At 31.5% G+C, this 21,744-nt stretch overlaps 2 protein-coding genes across 3 annotated transcripts; both read left to right on the top strand.

Moving 5' to 3' along the window:
• The first annotated feature begins 3,817 nt into the window (after window positions 1–3,817).
• On the top strand, window positions 3,818–12,054 carry LOC130662770 (cytochrome P450 4d1-like). Its single transcript, XM_057461697.1, has 6 exons — window positions 3,818–4,162; window positions 4,786–5,030; window positions 7,323–7,616; window positions 8,456–8,668; window positions 9,162–9,456; window positions 9,838–12,054. The coding sequence occupies exons 1-6, from the start codon at window positions 3,943–3,945 to the stop codon at window positions 10,050–10,052; spliced, it is 1,482 nt and encodes a 493-aa protein (XP_057317680.1). The 5' UTR covers window positions 3,818–3,942; the 3' UTR covers window positions 10,053–12,054.
• A 985-nt stretch (window positions 12,055–13,039) lies between these two features.
• Window positions 13,040–20,672, top strand: LOC130662769 (cytochrome P450 3A16-like). 2 transcript variants are annotated; one of them, XM_057461696.1, is made up of 6 exons: window positions 13,040–13,308; window positions 15,655–15,899; window positions 16,631–16,819; window positions 17,199–17,411; window positions 18,515–18,812; window positions 19,032–20,672. In XM_057461696.1, exons 1-6 carry the CDS (start codon window positions 13,086–13,088, stop codon window positions 19,247–19,249), a joined length of 1,386 nt encoding a protein of 461 aa, XP_057317679.1. In that variant the 5' UTR covers window positions 13,040–13,085; the 3' UTR covers window positions 19,250–20,672. The 2 variants fall into 2 exon arrangements, with proteins under 2 accessions (XP_057317679.1, XP_057317678.1); XM_057461695.1 differs by having other exon boundaries at window positions 16,631–16,924.
• The last annotated feature ends 1,072 nt before the right edge of the window (window positions 20,673–21,744 follow it).

Raw genomic sequence — 21,744 nt, 5'->3', positions numbered from 1 at the left:
AAACCGTTTGGAAAAATTCAGCACCAAACATTTCCGACCACTTTGGAGAAACGCATGGGAGCAGAAAGAACTTGCTATGCGACAACGTTTTCATTGATCAGTTGAGAAACTTAATGAACACTCTCGCCAACTACCTCCACTCAATGTTGGTGACAAATGCTTTGTCCAGAGTCAGACTGGCAACTACCCACAACGTCTGAATCGATCAGGTGCACAGGACGCCTAACAAAACGAAACAGGAAATTCCTTCGTCTCTTTACGCAACCTTCCGTGGCCATCAATCAACAGCCCTCTATGCAACAAGAGTACCCTCCAATTCCAACGAAAAAGTTACAACCAACCTGTTTATATATTTTTTCCAAATGCTTTCTTTACTTCTTTGCGTCGGTCGTCACAAAAAGAAAGAACGAATTGATTTTATAGCTCTTGTTCTAAAATCATGTTCAAAAAGTGTACATTAAGCATTCTCATCCCGGGATGAAAAGAATTATTGTGTTTACACGGAGTTTTTTCTTAATCTCATCCCCGGATGAAATTTCATCCCGCCTTAAACGTGTAAACGGTGTGAGGACTTTCAGTGGACACAGGAATGAACTCATCCCAGGACGAAACTCATCCCGGGACAACACTCATCCCGGGACAAAACTCATCCCGGGATGAGGTTTCACGTGTATAAACGGCCGCAAAACTTTCTGCTGGTTTAACTGCTTATTTTCACCGTTGTTCTGATTTAAATCTTTTCGTATATCAATATTATTTATTTGCCTGGATGTATCTACCCAGAGCACAATTTCCTCGAGAGAGACAATAGCAACACCGAGATCTTTGAGCCCCTGATGCAGATCTAATATCGGCGGCAAACAATGTTCAACGCAGAATGCAGTTATTAACAAAATCTTCTTGTAAGTATTAAAACGAAGTTTATATATATATAAAATTTCCTGATTTGTGACTCCCATGAGATAGACCAGCTTCTTGTAGTTAAAATTTAGCAAAACATACATGTAAACATAAGTCCTTTTAAACTCTTGAAGTTTATAAAGTGACTTGCTTTTGATCGTCAGTCCTCGTTAATATTTTCAACCATAGATCTTGTATTTTGTCTTTTGTTTTAATCTGGAAATATATATTCAAAAAAAATATTGTTCCTAACAACAAGAAAGTAAAGAAATGTCATTGTACAGCTGAGAAAAGTAGGGGAGGGGAGACTGACGATCTAATGGGGAGTAAATCACTTTAGAAATGACTGGTTGGTTAGTGTAGTAAAGAAGTTTCTTTTTATATAAAATGCTAAAATACTTTTAAATATATTAAACATTATATATGTGTTGTACTGACATATACATAGACACTCTTTATACAAAACTATACTATACTGTATATAAATGAATATGAGATGAATAAGTTAAAATTTTAGAATATTCAATGATTTTGTTACCCCATATTACTCATTCCTCTTCAAAGTTCAGTACTCTTTTTCAGATTATTGATAATGGTGGAAATCTTTAAGCCGCAGGGCTTCTTGTCTATGATTCACCGCACCCCCCCCCCTCCCCCGAAAAATCCCGGATCGAATACGGTTAAAGTCCAGGGACTGCGAGCTGGCAATTTAAAACAGTGTTGTCTGCTCCTGCAATTTTGTTTTAGGTCAAGGTTCAATTTTTTGCTATAAAGAATGCACAAAAATTTCATGCAAAACCGAAAGGCAAAAACTAACCAGGAAACGCTCCTCTTGTAATGCTTTTTCACAGCACGCTCTTTGAGCTCAAGTGGAGAAGCACAGGAAAGGAGAGGGTTTTATAGCCAGTCTAGAACAGAAAGGTAAAAGGACACTAAGCTGGGTAGAATAAAATAATAACTAATGCAATGGTACTCATTATTGCTGTTTTGTGTGTGCTTTTTAGGTAAAAAACTCTGCAAAGGTTATAGCTATTTGCATATTTTTAGGTAGCTATAGCTAGTTACCTAGGACCTTCTTGTTAGCTACAGCTAGTTGTATGTATTGAGTGTTTAAGTTCTTTGCGTAGCTAAATAGGAAACAGCATAACCTTTTTTAGAGTCATTTGTCAAGTTTTCTAAGTTTTCTGTAACATAAAGTTTGTTCTATACCCTACGTTAAATATATGTTACTTTTATTGATCAATAATTTAATGAAAAAATATATAGATATAGAAAATAATCCTTTTAAGAAATTAACTGGGTAACCTATAAAAAAGGTTTCTAAAAATAATTGGTGATAGACCTATAATATTAATGTGTAATTAACCTTGATTGCATTCTTAGTTACTTATTTATTTGTATATTGATATACGGAAGATAATTTAGGAAAAATCTTCTTTCTTACTAAGTTGCTGAACCTAGAAGACAACCTGCCTGTCAAATTATGACTAATTATTAGATTATAACTTACAAATTTTGAGACCAAAAAGTAACACACTCATAATATTGCCCTTGTTACTTTGTTATCACATATCTTTCCGGGAATAGTATTACTTTTCTTCTCTGATGCTATTTTTAGCTTCGAATAGGATCAAAGCACCCAGTTTTGGATGTTATAGTGCTACAAATCATCTTAAAACAACAAAAGATATTTAAGTAACAAAGTTACTTTTTTGTCAATTTCCTGGCATAGCTTAGATATTGGAAGAAGAAAATAGTGCATCAGATTTGTTGCATGATTATCATTATTTTATACATGGAAATCAAGGAAATAATTTTTAAGTTATAGCTGGAAGATCAAATTTGGCATTTTTTGAATTTTCACATCCTTGCTAGCAGTGCTATTCGGCCCCATTTAAAAACAGGGCAGAAAATATATTATCAGGGCAATATAATCAGGACAGGCCGGTTTATGTATGGCAGTCTAATATCAGTATTTGAATTAGCAAAGTAAAGTCGGTTTGCAAAAATTTTGGCGCTCTGTAACAAAGTAAACCACCTAGATGTGTTCTGGGAACCCCATAGATCAATGTTCGTTAGTAGCTACTAGTTTTTCGACAAAAATTTGTATATTTTTTGTGACCTGTGACTTTTTCCTGCTTTATTATTTTTTATGTTGGACACAAGTGGGGGGCGTTTAAACTTGTGAATCCCATACACAAGAACTGAGCGTCTGAGCTAGCGACTCTCTCAGTTTTACATTTCTTGTCTCCGATAGCTGAAATAATTTTGTAAAAATGCAATAAGATTTTTTTATAGCATGCTATAAGAAAATATTCAAAATGTTATTTTGTTTTAAAGGTTCTTAACCAGTTTTTGTGAACATTACAATGCAAGTTAAACACAGTATATCTGCTTAACTGCTAATTTGAACCCTGAATATCATTTGTTACTCAAAAAACGAACATAATTGGGGCAGGCTGGCTTATGTATGACAGTCTAATATTATTTGAGACTTATAGAACGAACATAATCGGGGCCGACCGGCTTTTGTGATAAGCCAATAGCCCTGGTAGCAAAGTTGTTTTTGTTCTCAAAAATGAAATGAAATTTCATGAAAACTAAATTTTGGGATTCACAATTTACATTGAGAGACTTTTTTTCCAGAGACTTTTTTTCGCTATGCCTAGTTTTTTTTAATGTTTTATTTCTTGCAGAGATAAATTATGTCAAGACTTTTCATTCGTCATGCCTATAGTTTTACAAAATTACTCTCAAAAGCATCGTATGATATTAAACTCAATATAACAGGCAGGGCACTGTCATGCTCACTATAATGTGTTTAGATAGACAGTCTGTTTATACATGTTTATGTATATCTCAGAGATCAGAGTTAGTAGAAACCCAATTAAACAGTATTTTTTTGTTTGTTTCTGTTGTTACTATACTTGTTGTTTAGATTTAAATAATACATTTAAATATCATAAATAATTATATATATATAGCTTCTTTATTTTTTCTGTAATTCTAAATAGTAGTAGATTATATAATTATAGATTCACAATGTTAGTTTTAATTATTGGTGTAGTAAGTTTTGTTTATATGGTTTATTTATGGTTTGAGTCTAAAACATCATTGCTGAATCTTATTCCTCAACCTTCCACACTACCAATTATTCATCACACACACCATTTTCTCTTGGAGAAAGATCATATCGACTTGCTGGAAAGATGGGGTAGACAATTCAATTCAAAAGGGATATTCAGAATTAAAACTTTGCTAAGTAGGTATATATAAATATTGTTATAGTGATTTGTATGCAGTCAAAATTTTTTGTCAATCTATATCTTGATACTGTTTGGTGGCTAATTATTTCAACTATTTATTTTTAAGGTGCGTTTACAAGGCCCCATATTTATTAGTTTTGGTGGTTTGCCCTAATATTAAATCCATCACTATATACTAAAAAGTTTCTTTGTGTTTAATTTCAACATATAAAAAGGTGTATATATGTTTATTCCAGCCGTAAGGTTAAAGGGAATTTTTCACCTCTGTTTATTTCACTACACTTTTCTTCTATCAGACAATAGTACATAACATTTGCATGAAAGTTCTTTACATAGTTTTAAACATCTCTTACTAGTACAACTTTCGCAGCTTAAATGGGACCTTTTAATGCACTAATGGACATTGATAAGAGTTCTATTACGAATTCAGACACTATCCTGTTTAAAAAAAGTATATAAATATAGTATTATAACATAAATTTCTTGGACAGATTCTAAAAAATTTTCACTTGTTACAACAATCCAGGAATTTTGCTGTTGATGCTTGCAGCTATACCATCTTTACCTGACAAACAAAGGTTATATAATAATAGGGATTGAAATAAACCTTTTTATGTAGGTGATTATGGAAGCTTGGTTATCGTATTGCGACCAGATATTATAAAGGAAGTTTTATCAAATCCACAAAAATATGTTCGTTCGGATTTTATGCACAAGTATTTCCCACTGCTTCGTCATGGGCTGTTAGATTCAACAGGTGAAAGTCATCGTTTTCAAAAGAGACTACTTGGAAAAGCATTTGCTCTGCAATATATGAAATATTATATTCCAACTTTTCAGAAGCATGTGGATATTTTGATCAAGGTACAATTTATTTTATTATAGTTCAACAATGCAATTTTGCTTATTATATAACTTATATTATCTGTAGGGGCACTTGGCTGGGGCACTTGGAAAGAATGGAGGTGGATAATTGGGTAAGAAAGTGTAGAGACTTGATAGTTCCTGGGGCAAAGCCCAGAGGCAGACCGAGAAAGACTTAGCAGGAGGTTATAAGGACAGACTTGATAGAGAGGAAGTTGAGTTTAGATCTAACACAGTCTAGATCAGATTGGAAGAGGGTCATTAATATACCCCGTCCAACCCATGCTAGCATGGAAAACAGACGTTAAGCCGAGAATGATGATGATGATGATGTAACTTATTAGACCTTATAAACTTGCAGACTGATATTTAACATAAACTAAGAGAATGGTTTCCTAAAAAGGGAAGCTGTGAAAATCATTTGAAAAGCTATAAATTTGGATCCATTTTGGGGACATCAGGCACCCAAAATAGAGACTTGTAATTCTAAAATGCTTGAGAATAGCTTTATTTCTTATTTTCTGGATTTTTTAGAGTCTTTAATATTTTTTTGTTAAGAAACTACATTCTATACTAAAAAAGAAGACGATGCGTATACTAAAGCCATGTATTTTTGTTGTCCTATTTTCGTAAATACTTTAAAGCATGATAAAAATTTTATTCCTTATTTGGTAACTATTGTTCATAAATTTTGTATTTTGACTGAGAAGATAGTTTTGTAGAGACATCTTGAGTTTCTAATTTGTTTTATCCAACCTAGAGACCCCTGCAAAGTCTCGAAAAATTTTTGCAGGTGCTATCAATGCCCAAAATAACTTTCTGGATCAGCCCCTGGCCATATAAATTGCTTAGCGTTAGTCATTGTGATATTTTACCTATTTCTTTAAAGGGAAGAAATTTTTACGTAACCTAATGTTGCTGCACTTATTTTTTTATTTTTTTTAAATTTTGAACCAAAATTTGTTACAAATTTTGGATTGCATTCATATTTTAATAAACCTATACCTTTTTCCACAACTTGGCTATTTCTTAGATAAGGCCTGCGGTGTAAATTTGTGATGGTAACAAAACGAGAAAAAGCATGTTCTTGTTAATACCCATAGGAGGTTATATTTTGCTTAAAAGTATTTTTTATATTTGTATACAATGTTTACTCTTTACAGTATGTATGTAAGTTACAGTAAAAATTCAGTGTATAGAAAAGAGATAAAGGTATAAGTTACTTACTGAAGATGAGAAATTTCATTCAGAGAATTTTAAAATAATGGTTTGAATTGCACACCCTTTTGTAAAAGGTGGCATTCGCATTCGCATGCACATGTACATGTTATTCAATAAATTGCGCCCAAAAATTATCAAAATGGTGAAAAGTAAAATGTGAAATCAGAAAACAATTTAAGAAGGCTTTATTCCCTATATATAATATTTAAAGCCTATATTTAATGGTTTTTGTACTTGCACCAGAAATGTGGTTGCAAAATTATAGTTAAGTTCTGCTCAACTTTTTACTGTGCAAGTAGATGCAAAAGTTAAAGAAAGACTCTATCAAACTTGTTATTTGGTCATATTGATTGAAATTCTTGACTGCACGTATCCACAATGTGCACAGCCAGAAATTTCAAGTTGAATAACCTGTTATCTTAGCTCTTAATAAACTGCATTTTTATTGAGATTTTTAAGCCAAGGGACTCTTCCAAAGAAATCAAACTTTGTACCGCATGTACAGTGCCCACTCTTTGACTGAGCATAACCTTATTTGGCATGTTTGAGAGCTAAAATCTTGTGGATTTTTATAACTTTTTTTATGGCTTAATTATTTATTACATGGAGATTATATGGGTTATAGGCATAAAAACAGATTTGAAGGAACTATAATGTATTTTTCACAACGTTGTAAAAACATATTAGGCATGTTACATAATTTGTGATCCCAATGATGTCATCAACTAATTTTTTGTATGTTTGTTATTAAGACTAAGTAATGTAGATTTATGATCCATGGCCACATTAATTCCCCTTCTTTCTTAGTGGTCACTAGATCAAACAAACTCCTGTGCTAATAGGGTTAAAACCCATTTTCCCATTATTTGAAAATCTGAAAAATAGGGGTATAATCACAGAAGTTCAGTTAGTTAGTCCCAGGTTAGTTTGAATTTGTGGAGATTTTTTTGATTAAATAAAGTGTAAGTTGAAAGTTCTAAGGACTTTTATTTAGCTTAAAGTGAAACTCTTTTGTGTTTATTATTGAAACATGTAATTAGTAGAAGATATAATTTGTCTTCGTTTCTTTAGATTTGGAAGGATACAGTGGAGGATTCACCCAGTGGAAAAAACTTAGATGTGAAAGAGTATTTTAATTCTATGTCCTTTGATATTATTGGGGAATTGGGCTTTGGTTGCCAATTTAATTCTCAAATAACTTCCACGCATCCTTTTGTTGAAGCTTATAAGCAAATAAGTTGTGGCATCCTAAGTTTCAGATCAAGACTTATACTTGGACTCTTTCCATTTATGTGGTATATGCCATTTGGCCCTGCAAGAAAATGGAAGGATGCGATGCAGGTTTCAGAAAAAATTTTAAACAAGGTATAGTCATTATTTTATTTAAAGGTTTTATATCATATTGTGGATGACTAATTAGGACACATGCTTGGTTTTATTAATAAAGGCACAAATGTTTCTGTAGCTGCAAGCAGCAGAAGAATGAATCAGTTCACTGAATGCTCTTTGTTACAGTCAAATTAATTTAAATAGTCCCTTAAGGAAGAAAGGAGGTGGTCAACTTGTCAAAAATCTTGGTAAACTGACCAAAGATCAAGTCTTGCATTGTGCTGCTGCCTTGTTCAGTGCATTCCACTACATTAAAGTATGTCATGTGCAATAATTAAAAACCATGCATTTGGAATACAACTTTAGTGGGACTGCGAGAGTTTAAAGTATATTGAAAAAAATCAAACGTAGTGTTTTAATGCCTTTGCATAAACAAAAATCTACGCTGTGCTTTAAAAATTGCCCTCTGGCTTCATTGACAAGGAGGTATCAATAGTGGCCAGGGTAGAGATGTGGCTGTAAGCAGGTTTGACTGCATGCACTTCCTTCTAAATACTCAAAAATATAATAATCAATGATTCATTATTAAATGCTTTTTCTGCACAAAACGGCTTGTTTTTCAGATCATTATGGGGTTTTAATTTAATACTGTCATATACTTGATTTATTAATTCTCTACATTCCTTTACACATTTAGTTATTTTGTTGTCTCTTACATTGTATTTTAATCCAAAGCATCTGTTTTTTTATTTTTATATTTTTTCCAATTCTTTTTTAAAATTTTGCATTTGTTGAAGTTTTTTGGTGTCACAAATAATACAGAAAACTGCCGCTTTGAATTTGCCACTTTTGGATTTGTGTGTTTTAACACTTAGGTTGTTGAGAAAAGAAAAGAAAAGATTGCAGCTAATGATTTGACGCAAGAAGAAAGATCTGACATACTTTCTATTATGATGATGGAAAAAGATGAAAAAACTGGTAAAGGCTTCACAGATGATTTGGTCAAAGCTAATGCTTTTACTTTTTTGTTAGCTGGTCATGAGACTACTGCAACAACATTACCGGGTGTACTTCTGTTTCTGGCTAAAGTAATTATTTTTGTTTTATTTTCATCTTCTAACACCTCTCAAAGCTTTTCTCTTGCAAAAGACAAGTTGAATTCATATGATGAAGCTTGAAAAGTTGTCTATGAATTTTTTTTATTTTTTTGAAAAATTTTGATCGCTCTTGAGACTTCAGGTTCAACTTCCTATTTATACATGCTATTGAATGTTTGATATAGATTAGGTGCAGCATTTATTGGTTTATCAATAGTTTGGCAAAAATTACCACCAGTTTTTTATTCAGGCCAGAAATTATTTCTCAACATCAAACTTATCATAATTTCAGATAAGTAGGAAACTTGCAAGTCCTATATCTTGTAAAAGAAATTACTGTTTTTCAAAAGGATAAGAAAATTCATATACAACGTTCCAATTCATATGTATATATGAGCTCCACTTGATTTTATTCGTAAGAGGCAAGCTTTAGGAGACAATGATTTGTTTCTTGTAACTTTCTATTTACTTATTTTGTATATAGTATCAGCATTGTCAAGAGAAAGCCAGGGAAGAAATTAATGAAAAATTAACATCCTCTGAATTGACCAGCGAGAGTATAAACTCGTTAGTATACACTTCTGCATTTTTAAAGGAATGCGTCAGGTTATTTCCTGCTGTCCCTTTTGAAGGTCGAGATGTGGTTGAAGATTGCACTGTGGCTGGATATAAAATACCAAAAGGCACAGGAATATACTGTCTTAACTTAACAATGAATAAGTATGCTGAATGCTTTGACAATCCAGAAGAGTTTATGCCAGAGAGATATATTGAAGGCAGTAAGTAATAAGTTTTCTTTTAACATTTCTAATCATTACAACTAGTCAGTAATTCTAATGTTTTAAAAAAATTGTTTTTTATTGTCTAAATCGAAAATAACATGATGTACGGATCCATTATTATTAGTGTAATGTTATAAAGGAAAGGTCGTAAAAATAATTGTATCTATAAAAAGAGTATTTATAGTGATTTGACAAAGTTTGTCAGTCCCACTCCCTTTTTCATAACCCCCAACTCCTTGATAACCCTCGACACTTAATTTCTTAATTGATAAGGAAACTGATTAATAAGGAAACTATGAAAAAATGAAGCTTCTGTAAAGTTAAACAAGTCTAGCAACTTCTTTAAATTCATTATGCTATTGATTAATATTTTTTAAGGTGGCATAAAGAATGGAACTATATTGTCGTTTGGATATGGGCCTTATAATTGTATTGGAAAGAACTTCGCAATGCAGGAGATGAAGGTTGTATTGGTACGACTTCTTCAAAACTTCAGATTTGAAGTAGATTCAGAGAATTTGAATTTTTACAAAAGAACAATGCTTACAATCAATTTATTTCCTTCAGTTAAGATTAGGGTGATTAAACTGTGAACATTCTCGTTTTATCAGCCCTTTTCTGTCCAAAAGCTGAATATTGCACACCAATTAATTTAGGGATTATAAAACCATGCTTTACAGTTTTTAAGATAACATAGAACCAAGTTCAATTTTTTATTCCCCAAAGATTAAAATCATATTCTGTTATTGTTTTTATTTATTATAAGTTCTTGAAGTAACTTGGTAAAATAGAATTTAAATCGTTTTTAAAACTTATTAATGTTAAAAAGAATAATTATTAGGTAGATTTTTTTTATTATCGAAAATCAGATGGTTTAATTTATTTATTTCCTTTTTATTTAATTCTATTTCATTTCATTTTTCTATTTGTATTTGTGAGCTTTCAAAAAGCAAGTTGGTCATTAGTATATGTAAAAACTAGGTCATATTTTGTTGAAAATTTTCTTATTTAATAGACATTTCCTGAATTTCCTAATTTTGCGAACTCTATTAAAGATGTCGATGCTAAAATGGATTCTTATCCCCAAGGTCCTTAGTAAAAGGTAGAACAAAGTTCTTAATTTCGTAAATATTTCTGTTCGTTAAGTGCCTCAATAAAGGGCTTCCACCGAGTCAGGGAAACCAGGAAAATAAGGGAAAGTCAGGGAATTTTATCTGTAGTCATGGTAAGTCAGGGAAAAAGTCAGGGAAAAGTCAGGGAATTTTTTGTCTTTTAACTTGACTTAGACTCATAGAACTTTATTATGCTAGTCATTCAGTGGAACTAACATACTCTTGACCACTTTATGTAGTATATCGATTAAAGCTCTTGTAAGTTATGTTGCGACAAATATGGTTTAAACGGTTTTAGTTAATTTGTTTTTCTGTTTGGCTGTAGAATTTCTTGAAAAACTCAGGGAGAGTCAGGAAATTTGACCTCAAAAAGTCAGGGAAAGTCGGAAAATTTGATACCATATTTTCGGTGCAAACCCTGCAATATGGGGATGAAAGTTATGGTCACACCCTTCATATAACCGAGCTTCCTAAGAATAGCCTTATTTTCAAATTAATTATTTATTAAAACTTTATTTTTGTCATGATAATTTAATATTCTATCTGAATATCCTTTTTTGAAGGGTACAAAACCATTATAAAATTTTGGATGACGTCATAATTAGTATAATTTATAAAATTCGGAAAAGGTGTGTTTGGGGTAGGAACATTTTTGGTAAATAGCTCCCAAAAAATAAATATGGACTTTTAAAAGTTTGTAAGGTGGATGCAATTTCATTAATTGTTCTATGGCAGCAAAAAAAATTATTTTTAGGGCAGGTGGTCAGTAAAAATACTTGTAAGGATAATATATGGTCAGCAAATAATGTAGAAAAATATTTTTTTTTGCTCTTGTTAGTGACACAAGTGCAGGATAGCGTCATTTAATCAACATGAAAGCCTATACGAAAAAAATCTATATAAAGTAAAGGAAAGTCATTTTCTTAGCGTGATTTTTTAATTTTATTTTTTAACTTGAAAAAGAACTGTACCATTCTTTTCTGGTTACTTAAAAAGTAAGGTCGGTTGGGCTAACTCAATGATTTTGCTGATTTCTTTTATCTGCAATCACAACAGTACACTTTTAAAATACATAATTTGCATTAAGACACGAATTTGCCTCCTAAAGGGCTGAGATTTATTTGTATTCTGCCCTGCATTTTATTATTTATTAGAATTTACCAGAATTTTTCTTTCAGTGTTATCTTGTTTAGATTATTTTGGATTCTTAACGTCATTATGTGTTCTATACGAAATAGAACAAACTTGTGAAAATTTTATATTCTGCCCTGTATTTTGTAGTTATTAGAATTTTATTAGAATCTGTCCTGCATTTTATTATTTATTAGAATTTATCAAAATTTTTCTTTCAGTTAGTGTTATCTTGTTTAGATTATTTTGGATTCTTAACGTCATTATATGTGCTATACGAAATAAAACAAACTTGTGAAAATTTTATATATTAAAATTATATCTGTATTTTTTGTGGGTAACTGTATCACAATTCGCTCTCTTTGACTGTGAGACAAGAGGATAGCTGAGTGTGGGAATATGTGATGTATCTTTGGTAATAAATCTTAAAAGCATTGCAATACTTTGTAAAAGAGAATTAACATAAAAATACAACTTTTGCTAAAAATATCTTTTAATAACTAAAACTTACAGTGTAATGAAGCATACAGGGTGACCACTAATAAAACGAGAACAAAAGTAAGGATATTAAGGAGAATGAAGGAGACAAATTGACATTTTTTAAGGATATTTTGCTGCGAACGAGAATAAAAAAATAAGGATAATTAAGGAAAAAAACAATTTTAGTTCTCTATCTTTAATGTTACATACTACGTTCTATGATAGGAAAATTATACATATTATACAAATATACATATAAACTATGCCCTGAATGATAGAAAATATAGGATTTCAGGTAACAGAGAAATATGTCTATTTCACTGGTGGTGAACAATCCATGAACACATTTCCAAAAAAGTTACGACCATAAAAATTAAGGAATAAGGAGGAATTAAGGAGAATAGCTAAAATTTCAACTTTTCTAAGTATATTTAAGTACTTTTAAGGAGATTTTTCTTTTTCTAAGGTTATTTAAGGAATTTAAGGAGGAGTGGTCACCAGATGAAAATCATGTTAACAGCTTTAAAGTCTATTCCAGGGTGGAAAACTAACAATAAATTAGTTTTCAACCTGAAAGCCATCAATCTATGAACACGTAATCAGTGTAAGGAAACTTTTTTTCTTTATTGTATTCAGTGTAAGGAATTATTTTGTGTATATTGGTGGATTTAAATTAGGGATTTGTTCCGCCATATTCATTTACACCTAAGCTTTGTATGAAAGAAACTGAATCTTGATATCTTCGAAGAAAGCGAAGAAAGCTACTAGACTATAGTATCCATTTACAAAAAATCAGAATGTTCTTCCTGTAATTACTCTTAAAAAAGTCGATACATACATCTAAAATCTCAGAACTTTAATATTTATGTTTTTTATTTAGAGCATAAAAAAATTTCAGTAAAAATGATATTTATATTGATATTATCACTTTTAATTTCATACTACCTTTACACATGGATTAAATTTTACTTTTCCCCGCTGTATCGTATACCACAAGTACCAGAACTACCATTTCTCGGTCACAATCTATATTTCCTGGGATCTAATGTGGACACGTTAAATCTTCTCGAAAACTGGATTGAAAGATTCAAAGACGAAGGGGTGTTTAAATTTAGAACATTCGCAGGTAAGTTGCCGTTCTTACTTTGTTAAAGGGGCCGGTTAAAATGCTCACATTCCGGAAATCTCGCGCACATTAAATACCCGGCAAACGGATTTTGCGCAATGAACAGACCAGCGCACTTTGCTCGCCGGCTCAATATTTTTTTCGAAAAGTATATTACAAAGAAATGTTTCAGCAAGACTCATTCTGGATGAAAACATCACCAAGGCTGGAGAAGATAAAAATTCTAGATATATCTATATATTCGAGTCGGTAAATTACATACATGCCGGAAAAATAGCCATTTTTGTTTTTCGCCGCCTCCAGCTCGACTTTCGTGTAAGTCACTAAAGTCGAAAACCAACAGCCGTTCTGTAGCCCCTTTAAAGGGGAAAAAGGCATTACTTTATTGTGTAATTTGAAAAGTCTAGTTACTGAACTGAAGGTTGGCCGTTGTTGTGCGGTATTAAGGCTTATAATGTTACAGTTTGTTTTATGGAGGGAGAGAGTATGGGAAAAAATCAACTGCTTAAGGAAACTTGAAAGTCCTTGAAACGTAAAATTGTGTGTTTATGGCTGAAAGTCCTTGAAACGTAAAATTGTGTGTTTATGGGCCAGAAAAAAATTGTTTTATTTCACTAACTGACTATGCAGATCAGAGAACTAACATAATCCAGGCTGCGTCAAATCATTGGTAACTTGTCAATAACAGGGCTTATAAACTTAGTCAAGATTTGACAGATTTACTGAATATAAAGAGAAAGTAGGGTATCGATTAAAATACTGACTGAAAACTTATGGTCGACTTTGATTCTATGGAGTGCCGAATATTTATAAACATGTAAATCTAAATAGTTTCTTGGAAAAAAACACAACTGCATGACCTAGCAGAATTTATATATTCTATCCTCGCTAGCTCACAGCTGATGACCATAGCAATAAAAAAAGTATTAGAATTTAGCAATAAGTCATGCATAAAATGAATGTGTTGTATGGTTTGACTGTAGATGTAGCTAAGTCTTCCTAAAAAACACCAAACATCAGTCCAGTCTTAATGCAAAAAACTGAAAAGCTTTGACAGTCATAGTTTCTAAATATATTGTATATATAATATTCTAAGAATATTGAATGTATAGCTCGCCGTTTTATGAGAATGCATAAGAAGAATCTCTTGCAAAAACAAAAACGATGAACGAAAATTTTGTAGACACAAGTCGATGAACATCAAACATCTTCTTGAAAAAAAACGGAGTAGCTTGATGAAAGTACATAAAACTAATTAAGTCGAAACTAATTACAAGCTTAACTTTCTGAATAACTTTCTACATATTCATAACGTAAACATTATATCTTTGAACTTGGGTTTGATCTTAGAGTAAGAAATGGTATGGCAAAATTCTACTGCCTAAACCAAACACTCGTACTTTGCTTCGCAGTATGAATACTAGTACTTTCAGATAGCAATCCAAAGGATGGCTGTTACTGGTGTGCTGATAAGCATATTTTTTTAGCATTTTGATTATGTGTTTTGAATAAATAAGTCAGATTAAATATTTTGCTGCCCCCGCTTTTGCTTATCTCATATAATTTTCTACTGGAGGTTAATAATATAAACCAGTTTATTTTCAGGTCAATTTTATGTTGTTGTTTGTTATTAGTTTTATTCAAGTTTTGCTACAATCTTTCATCAAAATATTGAATTAATATCAATTTTTCGGCCATTTTGCGAAGTTAGAAAAAAACATCAACTCGCGATTTGTCTGCAGGTGGTAGAAATATGCCAACCATTTCAATTACCAACCAGATATTGTGCAAAAATTTCTAGTTTTATGATTTTTAAAATATTATATATCACAGATTCTTCAGTTAAAAAGAATTAGGGAAAAAATTATCATTTAAATCAAAGCAGTTTTTAAATGCATGAAAACTTTCACGCTATTTAAGTAAAACTATTTGCCCACTGAGTTTCAAACAAAAGGTCACATTCGTATTTTTAAAAAAAGAAAAGGTCCCAATGATTAAAAAAATGTTGCAAATTTTGTTTCATACATTTTATATCATAAAGCCTTACGTTTAGAACAATTTAAAACAAACTAAGAACTTTTATTCTTAAACGCGTAGCGTATTATTTTTAACCACAGGAACTTTGACTTTCGCGTTTCTATGTTCCAGTTTTTAACTTTAAATATATTAAAATACTAGTCGTTAGCCCGTGGAAAAATCCACGGGTTTGCCCGTCCTTTTTATACCGCATTGCGTGCGTCTTGCTACTTGTGCACCTAAGCTACCATTTTGCGTAACGGACAGACGTATACGGGTATTTTAATATAGATTATAACTTTAATTCATTTTAATTCATGACTGTTACAGGTATGAAAGAATACACTATTGTGGTAACAAACCCCAGCGATATGAAATACATATTATCAAGACCAGACAGCTTTAAAAGAAATGACTTCTTTCCACAATTCTTACCTTTGGTCGGAGATGGTCTGTTAGTTGCTACAGGAGAACATCATCGATTTCAGAAGCGAGTCATATTGAAAGCACTTTCCCAATCGAGCATGAAAAGCTACTTACCTGTATTTAACAAACATACTGATGTGCTAGTGAAGGTTGGTAGAATTTTAGTAAAAACCTTATTTGGCGCAAATTGGCGTAGATTACGCATAGATAGGCTATTGGCCAAAACTAGATTTCTGGTGTTGCTTAGGTTAACACTTTTCCTGAATTTGATGTGGATTTGGTTTTCAGTACAATGATTGATGCAAATGGACGTAATTAATTATTTATTCTTAACCCAAATCTTCTTGACTTACCATTTTAATAAATAAGTGACGTTCTTAATTTTGGTGTGAATTTCATTTGTAAATTACCATTGTTCTTGAATTCATTGCTAATTTAAATAGCCTTATGTCCAAATATTGTATTTTGACCAAATTTAGTCTCATTTTTTGTATAGGGAGTAATACCTCTATTCCATTTCTTGCGCAATTTAATATTTCATAATTTTCCGGACTTTAGATAGAACTAGCACCCTTTTTCATACTAAAAAAAAAACGAAACAATTTTTATTTCGAAAGGTGGGAATTGTTTTTGTTTTTAGATTTTAAAGAGGAATATAAATTAAGTTAATCATAGTCATAATAAAGAGCATTTTAAAATCATAGGTCCCATGTTTATCAAATCTCACATTTTCTCTTGGTCAAGGATTTGTCATAATACAAATTTAATTTTTGTGATTTAAAATTATTTCCCACTTTCTTGTTAATATTTACAAAAAATTATTCTGATTCATTGCTTAAATTTGATTGGTTAAAACATGTTTTCTTATTCTCGTTTCTAGCTTTGGATGAACATTGTAAAAGATAAGCCAAATGGCACCAACCTTGCTGTTAAAGAATATTTCAATAACCTATCGTTTGACATATTTGGTGAAATTGGTTTTGGTTACGAATTCAACTCTCAAACAACCGAAATTAATGCTCTTGTGAAAACGTTTAAAGATGCAGCTGAAGGAGTATTAAACTTAAAAGCAAGATTTTTTCTCAAATATTTCCCTTTTATTAGGTACTTACCTTGGGGACCTGGTAGATTAATGCAAGAAAGTGAAAAAATTGGTAGAGATCTTGTAGAAAAGGTAATACAGCCCTTAACCTTGTTTGTAAATGAGTTTAAATTTAACAATCATCTATAAAATAAACATTATTTTCTTCTGTTAAGTCCTGTATCTTTTTTCATGTTAAAATAGGGGTTAAAAGTTGTATTGTTTATAGGTTCCTAAACCTAATTCTAAGTGAAGTATCGATTGTCTGTAACTGATAATGTGAAAGTTTGAAGTTGTTATCCATAACTTATAATTGATCTTTTTTGTGCTCAAATAAGATCCTTCTCTTGTGTTGCAATTTCTTTAGATTATACAACGACGCAGAGACAAAATTAATTGCAATTCTTTGACTGAACAAGAAAAACATGATCTTTTGTCAAGAATGATGACAGAGAAAGATGACAAAACTGGAGTTGGTTTTTCAGAAAAGATACTTCGGGATAACGCATATACACTGTTAATAGCTGGACACGAGACAACCGCCACAAGTTTACCTGGATTTCTGCTTTATTTTGCAAAGGTATCATTCGCAACCCCTGCAATCCTGTAAAAATGATTAAATAATTATTAAACGATTTTTTGCTCATTTCACGAAATTTTTTCATTCGTTTTAAACGCATAGTGCAAATGAACAACTCCAAAATTTGTTTGTGACACTTTACAAATAGTTGGCATATTCGTAAGTTTTTTTGCTGATGTCAGCATTAATAAGTAGCGTTATCTGTGTACAATATACTTCTTAAAAAAAGCAGTATTATTGATATGCCTTTAAGGTGCGGCACTAAAAGCAACACGTGTTTCTGCTTTTTGTTTAAACCAGTAAGAAAGCTTTTAGCTGAAAAATAAAGAGAAAGACTTTTGGTTTTATTTCAACATTTAAATATTTTTATTAACCATTTAAACTAATAAACATTAAACTGGGTTTGGACACCATCATGCAAAAAAGACTGGGTATGAATAATTTCCCAAAATTTAGCTTTTTTTGTTGATAGGTGATTCTGCAAAGAGTTTGAATGTAAATAATACCCACCTTAAACACATCAGACAGACTTTATAATATGCATTAACACCGCAGCATCCCACCTTAAACATATCAGACAGACTTTATAATATTCACTTCAAATATTTTTTCATTGTATTCTTAAGTTCTGCCATTCGGGAATGCATCAATACCGCACCAGTAAAGTATCTCTTTTAATTTTTTTAAAGACCATGATCTCTGTGTTCCCACCATAAAAGACACTGATTTTAGAGAAAGTGAACTTGTTCCCTGACAAGCCGCAGCGAAAAACCAGTTTATGTTTTATCTTCGCCCTTTACTTTTTCTAGTATAAAACTTATAAAATCTTTCAAAATAATTAAAAGAATATAATAATAGAAGAAAGTAAATATATACTCATTTTTTAATATCTTATTAGGTGCGTATATTTTATAAACCACATTTTTTTAATAATTTGCCAAAATTTATACGATGCTTTACATGCATTAATATTCTCTTATAGTTGTTACATATATACTGTTCTACTAAGTGCCTCTTTTGGAAGTCATATCCTTGGCTAGGAACGATTTGGATTAGCCTACTGGTGAAAAAAGCTAGCTACAGTAAAATAATTATTTTTTTAGTACCCTGATTATCAAGAAAAAGCAAGAAAAGAAATTCATGACAATCTGAATGGGAAACTTAATCTTACGGTTGATGATCTAAATCTTATCCCATTCACAACTGCGTTTATAATGGAAACCCTGAGAATGTTCACAGCGCTGCCAATGAATGCTAGGCTTTCCAAAGTCGATTATAAGATTGGAAAGTATGAAATACCAAAGGGATGTAATATATTGTTCCCAACATGGGCTCTAAACAAAGACAAAGAATCATTCGATGACAGTTGCGAGTTTAAACCCGAACGATACTTTGAAGGAAGTAAGTAGACACAATTTCAAATGAAATATTTCACAATTATGTAAAGAATCATGTAAAGAATTTTTCCTTGGTCATACTTGTGTTTTAGCAACACAAAACAAGTAGCTAAGCTGTTTATTTAACTTAGTGAAATAATATGAGCTTCTGCACAAAAGGGCATTTAGAAATATCTGTCGAGTTTATGTAACATTTTTGTAACATGCCATATATTGTTTTTAGGTAAATTAAAGAATGGTACCTCCTTTACTTTTGGGTATGGCCCGTACAACTGTGTCGGCAAGAACTTCGCTATTCAAGAAATTAAGATTGTGCTGATCAAGTTAATGCAGAACTTTAAATTTTCCATTGATGAAGAAAATTTGAAAACATTCCGAAAAGTCTTCCTTACGTTGAAATATTTTCCATCCATCAAAATTCGTGTTATGCCGCTGTCATGAACAAAAATGGTTGTGATCTCTTTGTGATTTTAATTTTTTGTTATATGGATTAAATATGGCAAATCGAAAATGTTACTAAATTTTGCTTGCATTAATTCAGCGAGTGCTGGTTAAAGGTATTGCGTCAAGCTTAGTCATGCAACATCTCTTGTTCGCCACTCATTGTTTTGACGTTATTTCGATTACTATACATCTTATTTTTCTATTATTAATATAAAATATTTTTTTATTTATTTCTCTTGCTTTGCGCTGTTAAACATTTTTTTTTTTTTTTCTAAAAGCTTTTAAAAAGCATCTTCTCTATTATTCCAGTAAAACATACATTTGCTCTCACTTTTTGAATTATTTTTTAACTATTCATTGATTTTATTGACACTACTAAATAAAATAATCTATTTTACTTGTAACTAGCATTAGCATTGTAACTAACATTATTTTATTATTAAAAATAATTTTATGTACTTAATTTATTTCCTTTACTCGGCGTTAAACATTTTTCGTTAAAAAATTCGAAAAGCAACTTTACCATTAAGATATTAGTAAAATATTAGTAATGTCACGGACTGTTCAAACTCGCTAATCATACGACAGGGTGTCCACGCCTTCTCTAAAATCCTCTAAAGTCCTCTTTTTTAAAAACCTCTATTGTCCTTAAAAAAGTTTAAATGTGATCAAATCTCTTCTTTAACTCCTCTGTTTTTTCAGGTCCACTAATAATAGTTTGATAGTTTCACTTGCTATTTTCACTTAGCTTAAATTTTTGTTTGTTTCATATTTGTCAGCTACTTATTCTTGTATACAGTATACAGACAGTTAAGCCTACTTTTAGTTTAGAAATAGGTTTGGAATATAGTTATTTTCTAATATGTCTACCATTAGGAATTTATTAGAAGCTCATAAGTTTGTTTTAAAAAGAAGATGTGGAAGTGTTCCACGAGAATGGTTTAAGATTTATACATGGCTAAAAGTTGTATGAAATTTAAGATTTGGCCGTAAACATATAAGCAATAAGTATCTTTATCTTTTTTAAATTATCTTCCTTCTCGGCTAACGCCCGGGCGGATTAGTTTTCACAAAATCGGCAAATCAGGGTTCCCATGCTTTTTTAAAGCTCTGTTAATAGCTATATTAACCAAGCTATAAATTAACTGCGCTTCTCTCATAAAATAATTACGCTGGTCGAGGGGCGTACTTTAAGGGGGATTAAACTTCGCGGGATTTTCTGAAACTTATATAGATAACGTCAAAATTTACGACCCTATTTCGATCATTAATAATTAAACAAGACGTTAGAAATACATGTTTAAATTTTTGCATGTCTATATATATGTACACGTACATTAAATATCATTGGCTGTATACCACTTATGAATTTCATGTACTCAGCAGTATTTTTTTACAAAATATATAAAAAATGAGCTTTTATGATACTCACAACTGGTCCTGGGACACAGAATAACTCATTTTCGCATAATTATTTCTTTGTATGCGATGAAGAATGCCTGTGGTGTTATTGCATGATTTTTAAGCAACTGACAATAGGTACATTCTGTCATTACTTTTTTGTCTACTTCTAAACCACTCCTGGAAGTCATCATGTGCGGAATTCACATTACAACTTATAGCTATACATGCTTTTTTAAAATATAAGACTCTACAACGTGCAAACTGTAGGAAATATATCTATGAGACACCGTAGTTTACTTTTGAAAATGTACCCAGCTGGCAGCTAGCTAATTATATTTTACAAATTCTTGGGCCAGGTGACAAAGTAGGTAGATGTACTTTAATAACAAACCATAGCTATATATTATCTTAATACTAAACCATACGAATAAATCTTTTATACACTAAGCGATAAATTAATTTCTTATTTTATTTTCTTCAAGAAAAGTTTGAATTCTGGTGAAGAAATGTTAGTTTTTCCATTTGTTGCGCTGAAGGAATCAACCTCATAAACTCGACGAGCTTGTTTAGTAGTTTGTCTCGCTCGCTTAAAATATGGCTGGTAATCGAGCAAACACCGCATAATTTGCGGTGTTGAAGACCGGCCAGTGCCAGTACCAGTGCTAGGGTTTTCAATCGCTGTACAAGAACTATAAGGCTAATGGTAATCAACTGATTGCATTTCTTCCCGTTCAAAAGCAACAAGATGGCTACAATTGTGACCCATTTGCTATTGCATATACTGCAGAGCTCTTTGATGGTTAATCTCCTTCAGAGGCAGTATTTAAAGTCGATGAAATGCGAAAACATTTGATCACATGTTTAGAAAGTTAAAGTATTTCTCCGTTTCCCAAAGTGTCTAGTACTTGGAATATTTTAAATTCGTCTGTTACACAAAGCAGTATTATTTTCCTACTGCTTTTTGATAATTTATATATTTTTGTTCATATTTTTTTATACTTTGTTTTATCGATTTTCTAATCTTAAACATTTCTTTTTCTATGTTTTTCTAGAGTGTCAAGCTCTAGTTGTTTTTACTTTGTTTGATA

Source organism: Hydractinia symbiolongicarpus, chromosome 10 (genome assembly GCF_029227915.1).
Source record: "Hydractinia symbiolongicarpus strain clone_291-10 chromosome 10, HSymV2.1, whole genome shotgun sequence".
In the NCBI taxonomy this organism is placed as follows: Eukaryota; Metazoa; Cnidaria; class Hydrozoa; order Anthoathecata; family Hydractiniidae; genus Hydractinia; species Hydractinia symbiolongicarpus.
Note: the sequence above shows the minus strand (reverse complement) of the source record. Positions and strands in the feature narration are given on the sequence as shown.

Bases quoted from the DNA above. Each gene is read 5' to 3' on its own strand.
- LOC130662770 (XM_057461697.1), top strand. From the start codon at position 3,943: ATGTTAGTTTTAATTATTGGTGTAGTAAGTTTTGTTTATATGGTTTAT. The intron at 4,163-4,785 runs GTAGGTATATAT...CTTTTTATGTAG, and splicing joins CAGAATTAAAACTTTGCTAA to GTGATTATGGAAGCTTGGTT. The intron at 5,031-7,322 runs GTACAATTTATT...TCGTTTCTTTAG, and splicing joins ATGTGGATATTTTGATCAAG to ATTTGGAAGGATACAGTGGA.
- LOC130662769 (XM_057461695.1), top strand. From the start codon at position 13,086: ATGATATTTATATTGATATTATCACTTTTAATTTCATACTACCTTTAC. The intron at 15,900-16,630 runs GTTGGTAGAATT...TCTCGTTTCTAG, and splicing joins ATACTGATGTGCTAGTGAAG to CTTTGGATGAACATTGTAAA. The intron at 17,412-18,514 runs GTATCATTCGCA...TTATTTTTTTAG, and splicing joins TTCTGCTTTATTTTGCAAAG to TACCCTGATTATCAAGAAAA.